The 20,650-nt window shown below is 40.0% G+C and overlaps 1 protein-coding gene across 1 annotated transcript; it reads left to right on the top strand.

The window, feature by feature from the left end:
• The first annotated feature begins 1,227 nt into the window (after positions 1-1,227).
• tmem70 (transmembrane protein 70) lies at positions 1,228-19,599 on the top strand. Its single transcript, XM_047388960.1, has 3 exons — positions 1,228-1,423; positions 6,545-6,644; positions 18,898-19,599. The coding sequence occupies exons 1-3, from the start codon at positions 1,286-1,288 to the stop codon at positions 19,341-19,343; spliced, it is 684 nt and encodes a 227-aa protein (XP_047244916.1). The 5' UTR covers positions 1,228-1,285; the 3' UTR covers positions 19,344-19,599.
• Positions 19,600-20,650: the final 1,051 nt, after the last annotated feature.

Here is a 20,650-nt window from a genome sequence, read left to right as displayed (position 1 = left end):
GGTCAATTATTGGACACATGTGAAAGGACAAAATGAAAGTCACCCAGGTAAGAAAGTGTTAGGAAAATGTTGGGAAAGAAGGGAAAAAATGTGTTTTGGGTAGGTGGAGGATAGTAGAGCAAGAACATTTAAAGTATATAACAAATAATTCAGTCCAACAGTTCTATGACCTTTAAGACCTACATTGACATGGAATCACATTAATGTGGATAGGTCATTATTAGTTATTAAGAAAAAAAATGCAACAGATATTTGTCATAAGTTTTATATTCAAGTTGAAAGTAAGTATAATGAATATTTGCAGATCTATACAGATGGATCAAAGGATCCAAAAACTGAAGCAACTAGTGCAGCAGTAGTGATTCCTGAATTACATATCAAGATTTCAAAAAGAACATCACATTTTTTTAGTGTACAGTATATGGGGTAGAAATATGTGCCATACTGTTGGCTCTAGAATGGGTGGAGGATAGTAGAATAAAGAAACAAATAATTTGTAGTGATTCATTGTCAGCATTGCTAAGTATTGAAAATGAAAGTACAAATAATCACCAGAGCATACTGTACGAAATTATTTTTGTTCATCATAGATTGTGTGAACAAAATAAAAATATAGTAATAATGTGAACTCCTGCTCATGTAGGTATTTTGGGTAATGAAAGAGCAGATAGATTGGCAAAGAAAACTGTTAAACAATGATTGATCTACAGATACCATTTTCTAAATCTGAAGGCAAAAGTATGGTTTGGGAAGAGAGCAAGAAATTATGGAAAATGAGTGGGAAAATGAGGTAAAGGGAGCCATTTAAGTAGTATCCAAAATACAGTCGAGGTTACAAAAAAAAGAGGGGAAAAAAAGGAGGGAAGAGATAGTTATAAATAGAATAAGACCTGGTAATTGTCTCCAAAATGGCACTCTTTTTAAGATGGGGAAACATCTTACTGGTTTGTGTAATTGGTGTAATACCACAGAAACGGTGGAACGTGTTTTCATTAGATGCAGTGGATATGTGAAACAAAGAAGAATATTAAGGGTAGAACTGGGTAGAATTGGGGAACTAATGTTTGAAAATGTGGTTGCAGAGTTAAGTAATGAAGTGGGGAAATGAAGGAATGTTTGTTTATTAAGAAATACTGGACCCATTAGAGATTCTAAGGAAAAAAATGAAGTTTAAATAAAATCCAAGAGATGGCAGTATTGCAAAATTCTTGGATGCAAGCTGCCGTTAAAGACTAAAGAAGAAAAAAGAAGGGTTGCAGTGTAACCAGCAGCGTTTTCTGCTACAATGCTGGTGAGGTTGGTTCAGTGTGCTTTCCAGTCTCTGTCCCGTCCCACTGTGCCCGTCTCCTTATCCTGTTTGACTTCAGGGAGGCACAACGTGAGGCTTAGGACTATTCGCGGGCCTGCCCGCATCCTCAGCAAGGTAAACACAGATCATCGCCCTGCACGCTGCTGCTAGCTGGTCCTCTGTGACCGCTTGGTCCGCACTGTTGGCATTATTTCTGAACTCACAGCCTTAGAGCGCATATTCAGTATGTTAGCTTATACTTGTGGGAGCCATAGTAATGTATATAAGGTAATCGCGAATAATGATATCCTTCTAGGTAAATTAAAATATCAAAATGTAATGTATTTCAGTTTAAAAAGTCAAACTTGAATGTATTACTTTATGGCCTACCCAAACATCGGTACGATTCCTGATCTGACTGTTGTCCAGGAGTCTGACACCCTCCACAAGCTGGGTAAATCGCAAAAGGTCATTACTACAGAAACTGGCTGTTCACACATTGATTTATCCAAGCATAATAATGGGATGTTGAGTGAAAGGAAGACGTTTTTGGGCTGCTTTTCACAACATCTGGAAGGTTTTTAGAAATTATTCATGGGAAACTTTTTTATCAAAATAGTTGTCATTGTGTGACAGAACAGTAGAAACCTACACATCTCAAAATGTGTCTTTTTACTCTTATCAGAAGTTCATTTGTTTTGAAAAGGCGAATCTGTCAAACTTTACTTCATCAATCAGTGATTGTCATTGGTTAATCAACTGTCATTGAGAAATTATATTGGTCAATTGTAAATGCCTAAAATGCAGAAGAGTTTATCTATTATACATTGAGGTGCGGCCCTTACTTTGATAAGCTTTGACTTGATGTTGAGAGACATCATGTTGAAGGGGGGAAATACAAAAGATATCCAGAAAGCTAAAACCAGACCAGCACTGCATCCTAATTGGATCTGGTGCTGATCAGAACATGCACAGACATTTTGAAGCAGGTGCTCATGCCAAAAAAGGGCATCCATTGCCAGATATATTTATAAAATAAAATAAAAAAAAATAGGATATATTTATGCTTTTATAGCCTCGCCTTTCTTTGCATTATGCTACAAAATTAGAAAATTAAATAAATTAATGTTCTGCTATGCATCGTAATCAACAGAGACTCACTCAATCAGGTGAGAAAACAGTATACATTATTTGACTGTTTTCTGACAGAGTTGAAACATTACACTGAATATTATACAAATATTTAATAAATATATTCTAGAATTGTGCCGCTCAGGGTGGCAGCAGGTTGGAGTAGCTCTGTTACCTTTCTTTCTGATTAATTCTTCTTAAGAACTCAAATTCCTCTTGTGGTGGATAAAATAGATTTGTTTTGGACGATTATCCTCTCTGGTATAGGATGCTGTGCAGCTGGAAGGATTTTTGCTGATACTCTTTTTACTTTTGGACATTTGTTTTATGCAAATGTCAAGGACTCATACATCTCTAACACAAGACGTCCTCTAGGCAAATCAGATCCCAGTCATGTTTTTTTCTGCTCGAAATATAAGCCCCTTGTTCAGAGGGGCTTATATTTCGTACGTAATAAAGAGAACTGTGAGAAAGTGGTCACAGGAAACTGAATAAGCCCTGCGAGGTTGCTTTAAAGCTACAGACTGGGACGCACTGTGCCAGCCACATGGAAAGGACATCAATGCCATGAGTGAGTGTGTGACCAACTATATAAACTTCTGTCTGGATAACACCATCCCCACCAGAGTGGTGAGATGCTTCCCCAATAACAAACCCTGGATTACCAGTGACCTGAAGGACCTTAACAAGAAAAAAAGAACCTTCAGAGAGGAAGACGGGGAATTATTGAGGAGTATACAGAAGCAACTTAATGTCAAGATAAGACTTCAGCAAAACAATATCAGAGATCTGTAGTCACGGATGAAGAAGATCAAAGGCTTCAAGCAGAAGGAAGATCAGATCCATGGATGTCTGGACAGAGCTAATGAACTAAACACATTCTTCAATCAGTTCAGTTCAGAATCAAGCTCAGCATCCTCCTCTCCCGCTCACGGCCAAACAGACATCCACATCTGTCCTGTAACACCTCAAATGTCTTTTCTTCCATGTCAGCCATGGACCCTTCTGCTTCTTCATGTTTGCCTTCAACCAGATCAGAAGATGCTGATGTTCCCTTTGCCTCCCCCTTCCACCTGTGTGTCTGAAGAAGTCAGGTGAAGAGACGAGTATGAAGACTGAACCGGAAAAAGGCTGCAGGCCCAGTCTTCACCTGAAGAAGTCAGGTGAAGAGACAGGTATAAAGACTGAACCGGAACAAGGCTGCAGGTCCAGATTGTGTCTGCCCTAGAGTCCTGAAGGCCTGTGTAGAGGAGCTCTGTGGGATTCTCACAAATTGTGGTCTGTTTGTCAGGTAGTCTTTGATCCAGGAGATTGTTGAGGCCTCCACCTGAGTCTGCTGGAGTTTCTGAAAAAGCTAATCCGGATAAAATGTGTTAAATGCACTGGAGAAATCAAAGAACATGATCCTCACAGTGCTGCTGGCTTTGTCCAGATGACATTGGGTCTGTTGAAGCTGGGGTATGATGGCATCTTCAACTCCAACTCCCCCACCGTAAGCAACCTTAAGGGGGTCCTGATGGTTCATTGTTTGCTTACTCAGGTAGGCCAACCGGAGTCTCTCTAGGACCGTCATAATGTGGGATGTAAGGACAACAGGTCTATAGTCAATGAGGACTGATGGGTGAGTTTTCTTTGGTACCGGAACAAGACAGGAGTTCTCCTGGAACCTTCTTCTGGGGCAGGCTAAGGTGCTTCCACAAAGCTGCTCTGCACAGCTCTGTGGGAGCACCTTAGCCTGCCACAGAAGGCACCTCCTCAACCTTAGCTGACAAACAAACCAATGTTTGTGAGACTGTTTGTCTGACCAGGTAGCTAGCAGCACAGGAGCACCACAGGGAACTGTACTCTAACCATTCCTCTTCACTCTGTACTCCTGAGACTTCCAGTACAAGAAAGACTCCTGTCATCTGCAGAAATACTCTGATGATTCTGCAGTCCTGGAGTGGATGAGAGATGGACAGGGAGCTGAGTACAGGGAGCTGGTGGACCGCTTTGTGGCATGGTGTGGAAACAATCATTTCATCTTGAACGTGAATAAAACAAAGGAGATGGTTGTAGATTTTGAGAGGAACAAGAATAGGTCAGACACTATTTCCATCATGGGAGAAGAAGTGGAGGTGGTGGAAGAGTGTAAATATCTTGGTGTTCACCTGGACAACAGACTGGAGTGGAAATGCAACTGTGAAGCTGGCTACAAGAAGTGACAGAGCTGACTGTACCTCTTGAGGAAGCTTAGGTCTTTCAGTGTTTGCAGCAAAATGCTGCATATCTTCTATAAGTCTGTTGTGGAGAGTGTGATCTCTTCTGCCATCATCTGCTGGGGTAGCAGCACCAGAGCCAGGGACCTAAAAAAGCTCAACAAGCTAATAAAAACAGACCGGCTTTGTTCTGGGGACACCTCTGGAACCTCTGGAGATCAATGTACAAAGAAAGATTCTTCATAAAATGAAGAACATTATGGAGAACCCCAAGCCTCCTCTTCATTAGACTGTCGTATAACAACAGAGTGTCTTCAGTTAGAGACTTCTTCAGATGTGCTGTAAGACAGAGTGCTACAGGAGATCCTTCCTGCCCACAGCCATTAGCATCTACAACGGCTCTTTAAAGAAACCTGTATAAAATGAGCTACAACAACAATTAATTTCCCTTTGGGATGAATAAAGTATTTTTGATACATAGAAATAAGAGACATGCTTTATAATGGCCATTGGCTTTTGTTGGTCCAGTTGCTTCTATCAAGTCTGACGTGAGTGCAGGTGCCTACCAGGACATTTTACATCACTCTGTGCCTTCCTCTGTCGACACGTTTTATAGAATAGCTAATTTAATTTTCGGGGGAGGAGGACAGACCTCAGCAGAGCCACTGTGGTATAAAGGCGATCAGCCTTTGTGCCACAGTGCAATGATGCAATAGTTGATGCAAAAGCACCTCCGACCAAGTACTGAGTGTGGATGTTGTAAAGTAGCCTAGATGCAGATATTTACTCTGTTCACATTAGTGTTTAATTTTTTGGTTTTTCTTTGGTTGTGTTTATATTCTAGTATTCTCATTTACTGAATTTTGGGTTTGCATTAGTTTTGAGCTAAAATAAACAAAATGAAAACTTGAAATATATTTTCTTTGTGAAATGACTATATAGTAGAAGTTCTTCTGAACTTGATCTTTTTGATGTTTTAATTTAAAGTGCACCTGTTAAAGCAGCTCTTGGACCATCTTTATCAGGCTACCGATGTCCTTAACGTGAAATAACTTTGTGTTGAAAATAAAGACTCTTCGCTTTTAGCTGTTTCCCATTGAGGATGTTATTTGTTTTGGAATTAATCTTTTTACATTTTCACTCGCTGATGTCTGGAATCCAAAACCAAGTGTGTTGGCAGTTATTTCCCTGTTTTTGTTGTAGAATTCCGCTCCTTATGCATTTTGCAAAGTATAGACTAGATAGTCTATTTGGTAAGTCTTGTTGATAGTATGATTGCACTGCTATGTTTGATGGAATATGAAAAGGGTAAGCAATTTTGGTCAACATTGTGGTAAGATTTTTGCTGGTTCATTTCAGGATGACATTTGCATCCTTGTTAAGGTTCTGTGAAGAAAACAGATAAACGTTGAGACTGTGCATTAAATATCTTGTCAACATTTTGAGTAAACTGTGGTCATATAGTACTATAAACTACACATTGGGTTCCTTCATTTTGATAAGCAAAACTAAGGCACTGAGTGTGCGACAAGACTGTCGGCTTAAATTTCCTAACAATACCGTCTTGGGTTTCATTCAGATATCTGAATTTTTAAACTCCTTCAGACTTTTCCTTATGAAGGTTGATGTGAGGTTGATTCAAGTGGCGCCACACAGAACTTTGACATTGATGAATATTATTTGTACTTATTTGATTTGCATTAGGTGTGATTGTTTAGCCATTAAGTGTCAAGTTAGTTGATTGCTGCTAATGTGAGAAGTTTAATAACACAGAGAGGTCATATAGTGCTTTAAGGTATTAGCTGAAGTTTGAACTTTTTCTTCCTTCACTGTTGATTTATTGGTCTTTGCATCTTTGAAAAACATGAGACCTGTCTGTGTAAGCTCTTTTTTTCTATTTTGTGTTTTAATTTGTTTGTGTAAGCAGGTTCGCTCCAGCTGTCAGAGCAGCAGATGTGTCTCCACAACAGGCCACACTGAGGATGGGATCCTGGTTTACTCGGGCAGCCTGGGGACTGCTGTTAGGGGTCAGTTATCTGAAGATTTTTTTGATCATTTCATTTGCAGAAGCTGGACACAAAAATATTAAGTAATCTTAACCTTAATGCAGTAATGTCAAGTGTGGACATATGATGATCATGAATTTGGGACCTCTCATCATTCTAAATAAAACTTAATATAGACACTTTGATTTTGGTTTCTTTCTGAAGAAATGCCTCAGCATATTGTCAAATTAAACAGTGGACGTTGAAAGTTAATAAATTAGTAAATTCTCTGAGCACGTCAACGTAGTATTTAACAACAATGGTAAGGCTAATTATAACTTAATAGTTTTTGAAAGTGGATGAAGCTATCAAAGATTTTTATTATTATTGTAATTGTGGGACTAACTGTTAAAGTTTGGATCAATCTTAGCTAATATAGGTTTTAGCTTTCGCTTGCGACATCATTCCTGTTGGACATTAGGGAAAGGAAAATCTTTTCACACGCCCTGTCTGTAATGGGTTACTGCTACCACTAAATGGCAGTAAAAAGAGCTTTGTGTGCTTGGCCCTGTACATTAGTTGTGGTATTTTACTGATAACCACAAGATGGCCCAAAAGCGACTACTCTGTCAACAAAGGCATCAGACAATTGCACTTGTCCAGTATCATAACTGCAAGGCTCAGGTGTCCAAAACCCTTTCTGTTTCATGATTTGGGCTGTTTAGAGTAATCTCAGTGGGATTCCTGTGCTACTTAATATGAACGGTAGTAAATCTTAAGCAGTTGGCTTCCATTTTTATGCAGAGTATGTGCTGCAGGCAAATGTTCCAAGCTGCCACTTAGTCCTTTGAGATGCGCTTGAGCACAAACGATTTGAGTCAGAAAAAAAAACCTATAGTGGCGGGGCCTGAGAATGACACATGCAGCTGTATACTTTTCCATTTAGTACAAGGAACGTTTATGGTAGTTATTTATTGAAACTCTATCTGCATCTACTCATATTTGTCGTCTTCCGTTTTATCCAGAACTGGGTCACAGGGGCAGCAGACTCAGTAGAGACACCAAGACTTCCCTCTCCCCAGTCACCTCCTCCAGCTCCTCCGAGGGGAGTCATGACCCAAAGATCATGGCCATAGGTGAGGGTAGGAATGTAGACCGACATGTAAATCAAGAGCTTCGCTTTTTGGCTCAACTCTCTTTTCACCAACGGACCGGCACAGCGTCCCCATTACTGCAGCAGCCGCACCGATCTGTCAGTCGATTTCCCGCTCCATTCTCCCCTCACTCGTGAACAAATCCAACAGCTAAGGGGAGCAGCATCGACAATGGTCCACTCTGTCTCCAACCTCCCCGGAATCTGGTCAAAGCTCTCCCGGAGGTGGGAGTTGAATACATCCCTGGACGAGGGCTTCGCCAGACGTTCCCAGCAGACCTCTCACTATGCGCTTGGGCCTGCCAAGTCTGTCTGGCTTTCTCCTCTTCCAGCAGATTCAACTCACCTCCAGGAAGTGATCAGTGGACAGCTTAGCCCCTCTCTTCACCCGAGTGTCCAAAACATGCCGCTGAAGGTCTGAAGACACAACAACAAAGTCAATCATCGACTTCCTAGGGTGTCCTGGTGCCAAGTGCACTGTTGAATACCCTTATGGTTGAACATAGTGTTCATTATGGACAATCCGTGACTAGCACAGAAGTCCAATAATGAAACACCTCTCAGATTCAGATTGGGGAGACCATTCCTCCCAATCACTCCTCTCCAGGTGTCACTGTTGTTTTCCATGTGGGTGTTGAAGTCCCCCAGCAGAATAACTGAGTCCCCGAGAGGGGCACTATGCAGAACCCCCGACAGGGACACCAAGAAGACCAGGTACTCCACGCCACCGCTCGACCCGTAGGCTGAAACGAACTGTCCCTGACCCGAAGACGCAGGGGAAAACCTCTTATCCACTGGGGAAAACCCCAACACGAGACGGCTGAGCTGGGGGGCAACAAGCAAACCCACCCTAGCTCGCCGCCTCTCCCCACGGGCCACTCCAGAGTAAAAGAGAGTGCAGCCTCTCTCGAAGAGCTGGGTTCCAGAGCCCACGCTGTGTGTGAAGGTGAGCCCGAGTTGTTCTAGTTGATATCTCGCGACCTCCTGCAGAAGCTCAGGCTCCTTCTCCCCCAGCGAGGTGACATTCCAAGTCTCTAGAGCCAGCCTAAGCATCCGGAGACCGGACCGTCAAGGTCTCCACCTTCGTCCGCTGCCCGTTCCTCTTTGCACTGGTCCCTCATGGTTCCCCTTGCAAGTTGTGGGTCCACTGGGGGATGGCCTTGCGTCTCTCATAAGGGCTTTGCCCGGCCAGGTCCCGTGAGGAGCAACCCGGCCACCAGGTGCTCTCCGACGAGTCCTGAGCCCAGGCCTGGCTCCAGGGTGGGACACGTCGCATGCCTAAATTTATTGGTCCTCATGAAGGTGTCTTGATCCGCTCTTTGTCTGACCATTGAACCAGAGCCTGTTTGCCATGAGAGACCCTACCAGGGGCATTTAAGCCCCAGACAACATAGCCTCAAGGGTAATTCGAGCACTCTAACCCCTCCACCACATTAAGGTGGCGGTTCAAGGAGGGGTATCTGCATCTAATGTTTTCTTAATAACATCCTAAATATTATTTTTCAGATTCTGTTTAATTCAGGATTATTTTTCAGATTCTGTTTAATTCAGGATCCTTCATCATTATTTTTCCCACTGAGTACAGCAATATTTGTGTACAGTTTTTTATTAAATTTTAAATTTTTCTGAAGCTGTCATGAGTCAGTCTTTTGCATAATTCTAAAACTCTGAGTCATGATGATAAGCGACAGTGCTACAAAAAACAGTAGATATGTGGGAAATGTCTTGGTCAAAAGAGCTACTTTGAGTCTAACAGAAAATTCACCTTGTTACCTGTTCCATGTGGCACAGGCCAAAACATCTGCCATGACCATGGACAGTTTTTGTTTGGAAACAGTTCTAAACCAGTACCATGTGATGTTGTGTGGCTACTAGGCTGTGGAGGAATAGTCAATTTTGGGTGAGGCACTCACCCACCCACTGATCCAGAATGTGTGGTCTGGTACTTTTGCTATCATACATTGCATTAAAGTGTATCTTGTAGTCTTTAGTGTTTACAGACACTATTGTTCAGCCTGCCATGTTCACAATAAATTAATAAAAAGTTCAAATAAGGCATTAAGCAATCATTTACAACAATAAATCTACCCCTATTTGTGTACAGTCCAGCCAAATTAATGAGATTCTCAAAGGCTAACAATGTTTGTGTCAGAGGGAAATATTTTTTTTTATTTTGTAAAGGTTTACAACTATCTTTACAAATACAGAGAAGCACTGTCAATAACAGTATAATTCATCCCTTCTTACATCGAAGACTACTTGATATTGTTACAAGTGATTTCAGTGATTGACAAATAAATTCCCAAACTTTGCTTCCAGTCCGGTTATTACAGTTTTATGTTAAGAATATAAAACTTTGAATTGTATGGAACATTGCATTAGAAGGAGGTTCAAATCCAAATGGAATAATTGAGTAAAAAATATTTCTAATTGTACAACCAGGCTGAAGACACTCTACCTCTAACTCTGGAGGTTGATGGAGTATAGGTTTTCCTCAGGAGAGCACATAATTAATTTTTTCTACAGAAACTGAGAAGCCATTTCACTGTCGCTAAAGGAAACAGAATGTGTTGGCGTTTAAGCCTAAGTTATATTTTTCAGTCTAACCGTGTCCCACACATTAGTAGTATTTTTATTAATTGCACAATCGTACACATTTTTCTTTAAACAAAGCTTTTTAAGTGGTGAGTCATTCCATGTTTATTTCCTTTTCTTTTGTCTTTATTTTTATTTGTGATTAATTTAGAAATTTCATCCTGAACATGATTCCTTTGAGATACAATCAGATGTATGAAGAACACATGAAAATATAATAGACATCTATTTGCCTGAAAAGGCTTTGGGACTCCACTGAACCACAGTGACTATAAGGCAAAAACCGATGCTGAATAAAAAGAGCCCAAAGATCTGTCTCACATTTGCCTAAAAACATCTTAAGTATCTCAAAGACTTTTGGGAAAACATTTTGTGGACCACTGTAACACAAGTGGAACTTTTGGAAGGTGTACATTTTTACATAATTACACTGTCAGAAAATATAAAAAATATAAACCGAGGGGCACAATTCAACCTTTTAGTGTACTGTAATAAAGGCCCTAATAATAAATAAAGCAGCCTGGGTGTTCTATAGTTACAGTGGAAGTGAAGATGGTCCATTCAGAACAGCACAGGTGTAACTTTAACATGGAACCTTAGTGTTACGTCACCACGAGAAAACATAAAGCCAATGCTAACTGACCATCGAACTTTAACCTATTCTATTTTTTGTGTTTGTTTTGTGATTACTTATGTACATTTTCTTCTTTCACTCTTTTTCTTAGTCTGTTCTCTCTTTTTCCTCATTGTCATCCTCCCTGTGTTGACTGTACATCAGTGTCTCTTGTTATTTCTGACTTCATCTCATTTGATCTATCACTTTCATTCTACAGGCAAGAAATTAGTTATCAGTGAATCTACATTTAACTACAGTACATCTGTAAATCATTAAGTCTTTTGTTTGATCAACACATTTTATTGAAGATTTTAGATTTTACAAATTACAATTTACACTCATGACAAAGAATGACTAAGACACTTCCCCCTCACACTCTTAACAAGCTGAGTGCATATACACATTACACAATGCAAGTCTTACTTACAATAGTACAACGGAAATACAGTCCAGTACCACGTTCAAGCATAGCAAAAGTAAAATGGCAGCAATGAAACAATCTTAATAAACACAAAAATATAATAATAATAATGATAATGTGCAAAACCTTGAATTAACCAGGCTGTTTATTAGCAGAAAGGGAATTTAAAGTTATGAAATAGTTAATTAGGGGGTTCCACTGTTGGTAAAACTTTTCTGTTGATCCCCTTGTTGCAAATTTTATTTTTTCCAGTTGTAAAAACGACATTGTATCGTGTAGCCAGGATGCTGGAGATGGTGGTGCTCTATTCTTCCACAATAACAGTACTGAGCGTTGAGCAATGAGTGAAGTAAATGAAAGGATGTGTCTTTGTTTAACGGGAAGTTTGGGTACACCAAATAAAACAATAAGAGGGCACGGCTCAATTTCATGTCCCAATATTTCTGAAACAGTCTTAAAGTAGGACTTCCAGAAAACCTCTAGCCTTGGACACATCTAGAAAATGTGTGAGAGATTACAAGCGCTTTGCGAACATTTATCACATATGTCTTGAGTATTTGGGTAAATTTGCCAGTTTAGCTTTACTATAGTGTGCTCTGTGAACCACTTTAAATTGTATCAACTGAAATTTTTCACTGAATGAACAAGACTTTATCGTCCCTAGTGCAGCATACCACCAGTCATCGATTAGGGGAATACCCAATACTGACTCCCAGGCCGCCGTGATCCTGACCAAGGCGGGAGGAGAATCCAGCTTCAATAATTTATATAGAAATGACATGTAATATTTAGACTTTTTAGTAAGAGGGCAGAGAAGATCAGTCCCAGAGGGGAGAGGAGAGGCAAGAAATGCTGAAGTATTTGATTTTATGAAATGCCGAATTTAGAAATATCTAAAAAGGTCAGAAGGCTGTAAGTTAAATTTGGAGCACAGCTCCTCAAAACTAGAAAAAATCCCATCTGTATAGCAGTCACCAATTTTTCCCAAGCCCTGTCAATCCCAGACAGTAAACCTACTATCTGTCTGGGCTGGTTTGAATAACATGTTACATACAGGAGTGCTCAGCGGGAGCATTTTCCAATTAAGATGGTGTTTAATCTGTTGCCATATTTTTAAAGTGGCTTTGACAACTGGATTGTGTGAAACTGTTTTGGCTTCAATGTCTCACGACAGCAGATCAGAGTTCTCAGTGAGGAATGGCAAGAATTTTATTCCAATTGACACCACTGGGTTTTAGGGTAAAAAGCCCAGGAAAAAATTTTGTGCATGGTACATGCCGAGTAATTGTGTGGTAAATTGGGTAATCCCATCCACCCCCACCCACCCCAGGCTTGTTGCCCCAAGTGAATGATGAGAATATTCTATTAACATTTATAAAAAATTATTTAGGTAGAAATAAAGGAAGACACTGAAACAAATACAAGAAACGTGGAACTCTGTTCACCTTTATGCTTTGTATCCTCCCAGCTAATGTAATATGTAGCTTATCCCACTTTAGCAAGTCCTCCTTAACCTTAACTATAAGTAAGGCGAAGTTATTATCAAAAGTTGAGGTCATAGTTCGTGAAATGTTGATGCCCAAATATTTAAATTTGTCAGGAGAGAAGGCAGGATGGAGGGAGAGATTGCTTTTGCAATTTCATTGGTGTGAAAGAAATCACTTTTTGCTATACAGGTCCTTCTCAAAATATTAGCATATTGTGATAAAGTTAATTATTTTCCATAATGTCATGATGAAAATTTAACATTCATATATTTTAGATTCATTGCACACTAACTGAAATATTTCAGGTCTTTTATTGTCTTAATACGGATGATTTTGGCATACAGCTCATGAAAACCCAAAATTCCTATCTCACAAAATTAGCATATTTCTTCCGACCAATAAAAGAAAAGTGTTTTTAATACAAAAAACGTCAACCTTCAAATAATCATGTACAGTTATGCACTCAATACTTGGTCAGGAATCCTTTGGCAGAAATGACTGCTTCAATGCGGCGTGGCATGGAGGCAATCAGCCTGTGGCACTGCGAGGTCTTATGGAGGCCCAGGATGCTTCGATAGCGGCCTTTAGCTCATCCAGAGTGTTGGGTCTTGAGTCTCTCAACGTTCTCTTCACAATATCCCACAGATTCTCTATGGGGTTCAGGTCAGGAGAGTTGGCAGGCCAATTGAGCACAGTGATACCATGGTCAGTAAACCATTTACCAGTGGTTTTGGCACTGTGAGCAGGTGCCAGGTCGTGCTGAAAAAATAAATCTTCATCTCCATAAAGCTTTTCAGCAGATGGAAGCATGAAGTGCTCCACAATCTCCTGATAGCTAGCTGCATTGACCCTGCCCTTGATAAAACACAGTGGACCAACACCAGCAGCTGACAAGGCACCCCAGACCATCACTGACTGTGGGTACTTGACACTGGACTTCTGGCATTTTGGCATTTCCTTCTCCCCAGTCTTCCTCCAGACTCTGGCACCTTGATTTCCGAATGACATGCAGAATTTGCTTTCATCCGAAAAAAGTACTTTGGACCACTGAGCAACAGTCCATTGCTGCTTCTCTGTAGCCCAGGTCAGGCGCTTCTGCCGCTGTTTCTGGTTCAAAAGTGGCTTGACCTGGGGAATGCGGCACTTGTAGCCCATTTCCTGCACACGCCTGTGCACGGTGGCTCTGGATGTTTCTACTCCAGACTCAGTCCACTGCTTCCGCAGGTCCCCCAAGGTCTGGAATTGGCCCTTCTCCACAATCTTCCTCAGGGTCCGGTCACCTCTTCTCGTTGTGCAGCGTTTTCTGCCACACTTTTTCCTTTCCACAGACTTCCCACTGAGGTGACTTGATACAGCACTCTGGGAACAGCCTATTCGTTTGGAAATTTCTTTCTGTGTCTTACCCTCTTGCTTGAGGGTGTCAGTAGTGGCCTTCTGGACAGCAGTCAGGTCGGCAGTCTTACCCATGATTGGGGTTTTGAGTGATGAACCAGGCTGGGAGTTTTAAAGGCCTCAGGAATCTTTTGCAGGTGTTTAGAGTTAACTCGTTGATTCAGATGATTAGGTTCATAGCTCGTTTAGAGACCCTTTTAATGATATGCTAATTTTGTGAGATAGGAATTTTGGGTTTTCATGAGCTGTATGCCAAAATCATCCGTATTAAGACAATAAAAGACCTGAAATATTTCAGTTAGTGTGCAATGAATCTAAAATATATGAATGTTAAATTTTCATCATGACATTATGGAAAATAATGAACTTTATCACAATATGCTAATATTTTGAGAAGGACCTGTATTTAGTTTATACCCAGAAAAACTTCCAAATCTGAGAGTATCCAAAACATAAGTAATAGTCTTGACTGGGTCCGATAAATAAAGTAAGAGATCATTGGCATATAAACAGACCTTATGTTCGACCCCTGGCCTCTTTATTCCTGGAATAAGGTGATGACTCTTCAGCACAACTGAAAGTGGTTCAATTGCCAGAGCGAAGAGGAGAGGAGACAGCGGACATCTTTGACGGGTACCACGTGTAAGAGAGAAAAAACAAGATCTGACAGAATTAGTACACACACACTTGTCGAGATGTATGAAGCAGCCAAATCCAGGAGATGAAGTGATCACTAAAACCAAGTTTGGTAAGAGAAAAAAAACAAATAAGGCCACTCCACATGGTCAAAGGCCTTTTCGGCATCTAAAGAGACAACAACTTCTAGGGCAGACAATGTACTAGGAGAAAACATTATGTTAAGAAATCGACGCACATTTGTAAAGGAGTGACGGTTTCTTATGAAACCCGTTTGATCCTCCGAGATTACACGGTGCATAATAACTTCAAGTCGGCTTGTTGTAATTTTGGATAACATCTTCACATCTATATTAAGAAGCGAGATACGTCGATAGGACGCACAGATGTCTGGGTCTTTTCCTTGTTTATGTATTAAGAAAATGGCAGCTTGCCTGAGAGTAGGAGGTGAGATACCCTTTTGAAAAGAATCAATATACAGATCAAGTCATAAAGGTGCAAGTTTCAAGGAGAATCTTTTGTAAAACTCGACCAAAAAGACATCTGGTCCTGGTAATTTTCCAATGTTCATTGATTTAATAGCCTTTTGTATCTAATTCCAATCTATTGGGACATCTAGAGCAGTTTTCTCCTCAACTGACAAGCTGGGTATTTCTATTCCGGAAAAAAAATGTTGCATTGATAGATCCTCCAGCGCAACACTGGACTTGTATAGTTGCGAATAAAAGGTCATTTATTTCTCGAGCATCAGTCGCTGTTTGATCAGACGAATCTCTGATTTGGGTAATCATCTGCGCCGCTCTCCTGCCCTTCAGATAATTCGCTAGCATACGTCCTGTTTTCTTACCATGTTCGTATAGGGTACCCTTAGCTTTGTATAACATCCTTTCGGGTTCAGTTGTTGAGATCAGGTCAAACTCCGTCTTTGCCTCAAGTTTCTGTTTATAAAGTTCATCAGTGGGGGACACACCACCACCATCCAAAAGGAGCAAAACTAATCCAAATCAGAAATCAACTGTAGTAGTTCTTGCTTACGCATGCTAGTTGTTCTCCTTAGATATGCAGAGTATGAGATTATCTCATCCCTGATGACGGCTTTTAGTGTTTCCCAGAGCAAGCTTGGAATTGTCATTTGCCTGGCTGGTCTCTAGGTAGCAGTCTATAGCCTGATTAATGCTTGTTATAAAGTTATTGTCTGATAGGAGCACAGGGTCAAGCCTCCATAAGCGAAACTCTCTCGGCTGAGAGACAAATAGTAAATCTAATGTTAAAGAAGAGTGATCTGAAATTACTCTTGCCTGATACTCAGATGAAATCACTAACGGAAGTAGTGTTTTATCAATTATAAAACTGTCAATGCGTGAATGCATTCTGTGAACATGAGAGTAGAAAGAGAACTGTTTGTTGTATGCAGATGCGCCACACATCTGTAAAGCCATATTGGGACATTAATTGTAAAAGAGCCCGTGCCATCCTAGGAGGTGTAGTATCCCTAGGGTTGGATTTGTCAAGGGCTGGGTCAAGAACAGTATTCATATCACCACCTAATATCAAATAGTGAGTGTAGTTTTGGCATTAAAGAAGACATTTTTTTACAACATTTTCATCGTCGTGATTAGGTGCATAAACACTAACACAACTGGCTGTTGGCAGAGTATACCCACAACAATGACATATATACCATTATTGTCAAAGACAGTTTCAGACACATTAAATGGAACATTTTTCTTAATCATTATAGATGCGCCCTTGTCATATTATTAAAACGTCAATGAAAATTTTAACTTATCCAGGGTCGACTCAATCGCTGGGGATTGACAGTATTCAAATGTGTTTCTTGCAGGAAATTACATCCGCATGTAGAGCTTTAATATGAGAAAGAACTCATGCTCATTTTGTGGCGCCATTAACACCCCCTACATTCCAGGACACCATCTGAATTCTCCGTCCCATGTGGTTTATTTAACTGCCATAAGCCGTAAACTAGTTGGACAACTTGTAATAAAATAACTGTAAATAATATACATACAAAAAAGGAGCAAAACTAATATTACAAAGTGCACTCAGATGTGTCCTCACTAAAAAAGTCTGTGCAGTCCCTTTTAATAAAGAGAGAGAGAAAAAAAGAAAGAAAATATCATACCTGACAAACCAGTCACTTCCTCCATTGGTCCAAGTAAAGTCCAGGGTGGGTTTAATAATCGACAATAAAAAAAAGAAGAACGCCAGGATTCTCAGTACTCAGTTTGTGTGTGTTTGTGGATCAAAGTAAAAACTCCTCTGTCAGCAGCGTTCAATCAGCTCACTGTATAGAAATATCCTCAAGCATCCGCGTCACCTGGAAAGTGGGCCTTACAAAAAATCCTCTGCAGCATTCACACTTTAAAACATGTAGTCCTTTCGCTGGTGTGCAAGGCACAGAACCGCAGGATAATGGAGAAAAAACTTGACGCCCTTCTCATACAGCTTAGCCTTAAACTGACTGAAAGCCGCACACTTCTTTCTTCATAATTCTTACAGCTCATATAACAATTAACTCCTTTTTTATTTATGGTCGTGTTCTTAGGTAATAGGCAAAATCGTGTTTTGGTTGCTATTCACATGCCTACCCTAGCTCACTGCCATTCTGGAAGTATCATTCATTAGGAACTCTTAAACTCGTCGCTTGTAAAATTCAACAAAAGTGCACAACCAAACATCCATATGTTGACTATATAATATCTTAGTATTTTTGTTCTTACCTGTTGTACTCTTTCTGACCCAGTTGGTTAACAATCCCCTACTTTTGGCAGCTCAAGCAGCTCCTTCCTGGTTTGTTTCAGACATCTTTCTTTTCAAGGCATCTTGAAACTAAAACAAAAAAATTTAATAAATAAAAAATATTTCGAAATGCACTACTTAAAATGCACCCACTACTATCTAATCAAGTTCCAAGAAATGAGGCATTATAAATTTTTTGAAGAGATAAATAACATATTTTATAAAATCATCTATCAATAAATTGAAACATAAAAACCCACATTATTAGTTGAGGAGACAAATTTTGACAAAAATGTAATATAATCTACAAAATGACTTGTTAGTGACAGGCTTTTTACTTTATTCTACCCTCTAAAACAGCTGACTGATAGATGAATAACTGCATTTTCATGTCCCCATAAAGCAGCAGCAGTGCATCTTATCCACACACATTCCCTCACAGTAGCTTTTTGACGAATATAGTAATACTGCAACAACTTCTCCTCACCTGTCTCCTCCCACTGAGCCTTTTTTTCTCCCCGTGTGTGTGTGTTGTGTTTCGGCCCCTCTCTGCTCAGACTGCTCCTCCATCGGTGATGAGGCAGAAATGATACAAAGTATCTTGTCTGATAAGTTTCGTTTCTTATAAATTCACTCACATTGACCAACAACTGTCCTGGAATCTGGACGAAAAGTGACATATTGTAGGCTCGGCTTCTCTAACTCACTGCGCGATAGGCAGTTACTGCTTGGGTGACAAGGGTTAAAGGTCACGAGGTGACTGTGGGGAATGGTCATGTCATCTCTCTTACGAAATAACATTAGATAGCATTATTAATACACGTTTTTATTAGGAGTCAGAGAAGGGCTTATGTATATGAATGAATAAATAAATAAATAAATAAATTTTTTGACCAAAAGGACACTTTTGGGCAACAAGGAAAAGGGGCAGATGCTCCAGCTCCCCTCTGCCCCCCTAAAATAAATATTTTGGAAATATATTGGAAATATTTATGTGACAACTTACTACTTATTGTTTTCCCATTTAGAGAGCCTCATTTCTTTTACCATGCTGTTGCTTGTTTTGATAATAAGACAAATGTACAAAGTTTTGTTGTTCTGATCACATATTGTAATCAGGTTCTCTTGAGGTCTGTTAGGAATTTGTTTTTTACATACACTGTCTAAATTAGAATTTATGTAGTTAAAGAATGTATTGTGACTTTTGCAGTGATCTGTGAATCTTGTTTGGACAGGGGTGAAGATATTCTCTTACTGTACCAGTGGCGCCAGCCTCATCCTCATACCACAAATCCTCCTGAAGACTGGGCTGGGAGTCAGTAGCATCGCCCTGCAGGTTGCTTTAGGCAGCATTGTAGGCTTCTTCACTTTCCTCACTCCCATCCTCCTCCATCTCATCACAAAGGGCTACATTATCCGTCTGTACCATTATCCAGATAGAGACACCTACACTGCCATCACCTACAGTGTCTTCCTGACAGAGAAACGGTGTGTGTTCCATCAGAGTCAGGTCAGGATCCCAGCTGTTAGCAAAATGTTCACCACCTTTTATGCTGGTCATGTGGGATTCCTGGTGAATCCGGACCTCTTCTCCTTTCCGCATGACTATAATCATCTCATGGGCTATGATAAGCCCTTTAACTTTATGAAAGACGACATGGATAAACTGCAGAAAACCTAAAAGACTAAAACAGTCTGAATATTAGATTAACTAGTCAAGTTACAAAGAACATGCACAGACTTACACAGACACAGTCTGCCTTTCTTTCACTGTGAGTTGCACTCTTTTCTACATATATTCACCAAATAATTTCTTCCACTAATCTGGAAAGGTGTACTTCACATGTATCGTTTTTCACCAGCATCTTTACCGGTCAGTGATTTGTGTATACTTGGTGGTTTTATGTGTTGATTTAAATAAAAACTACATAATATCATACCTGTGTGTTTGCATATTTATTATGCTGGTTAAACTGACATTTAAAGGGTTTGACACATCAGGCTTGTGGTTAAGAATATCAGTTGAGTTCTATCTTCAGTTTAAAGTACAGCTGCATCACAATAAATTGGCATGTCTTTGAAAAGTTAATTTATCTCCTTTTAATTCAAAAAGTGAGCAGTACAATGTACAGTTCAGTCATCTTACTGACTGCAGGTTTGAGTAGACAGTAAGCAAGTATAAATTACAACACATACTGGTCTGGGAACACATAATATGGGAAAAACAAATCTGAGTAGGTGCCAGTAGCTCTGTTAGCTCTGTCGAAGCTGAAGCTGAAACTCAAATCTCAAAATTATAACAATTTAACTGTTCTAGTTCTAAGTCAGACAACCAGTAGCATTTTAACTTTAAATGGGTGCACCAGTGTTTTTTGGTTTTTTTTGACTCTGTACTGAGAAGTACTCATATTGTTAATACCATCCTTTTTATTAATATACATTATATAATAGTATGAGAACCATGGAGGATAGGTAGGTGTTTAAGTTACAGTGGTGTGAAAAAGTGTTTGCTTCCTTCCTGATTTCTTTTTTTGCATGTTTGTTACTCTTAACGATTTCAGATCATGAAACAAATTTAAATATCAGCCAAAGACAACACAAATGTTGGGACCCCAGCCATGGGTTACAACATTAAGGCCAGTAAGAACTTTTCTGGAACTTTCAAAATAAATCGCATTAACCTACTTCCAGCACAGCCAGGAACAGGAGTAACTGCGTACTTCCCGTGACATCAGTGTTTGAATAAAAACCCCGCTTTGCAACAAACAGACCTCTTCCACGCAGGTCCTCAGCGGAACTGGAAGGAGAGACACGGCGTGCTAATGTCCCTTTGCTGGCAAACACATACCTCTTCATACTGGATCCAAAAGTGTCATAGGATCACGCAATCATATGCACTAAGTTAAGTAGGAATGTATTGCTGTTTGTGTATCCTGTATTCCCCCACAGCTACAGAGGTTAGCTGCAAGTTAACCCTTAGTTAACTGT

This window comes from Girardinichthys multiradiatus, chromosome 15, assembly GCF_021462225.1.
Source record: "Girardinichthys multiradiatus isolate DD_20200921_A chromosome 15, DD_fGirMul_XY1, whole genome shotgun sequence".
In the NCBI taxonomy this organism is placed as follows: domain Eukaryota; kingdom Metazoa; phylum Chordata; class Actinopteri; order Cyprinodontiformes; family Goodeidae; genus Girardinichthys; species Girardinichthys multiradiatus.
Note: the sequence above shows the minus strand (reverse complement) of the source record. Positions and strands in the feature narration are given on the sequence as shown.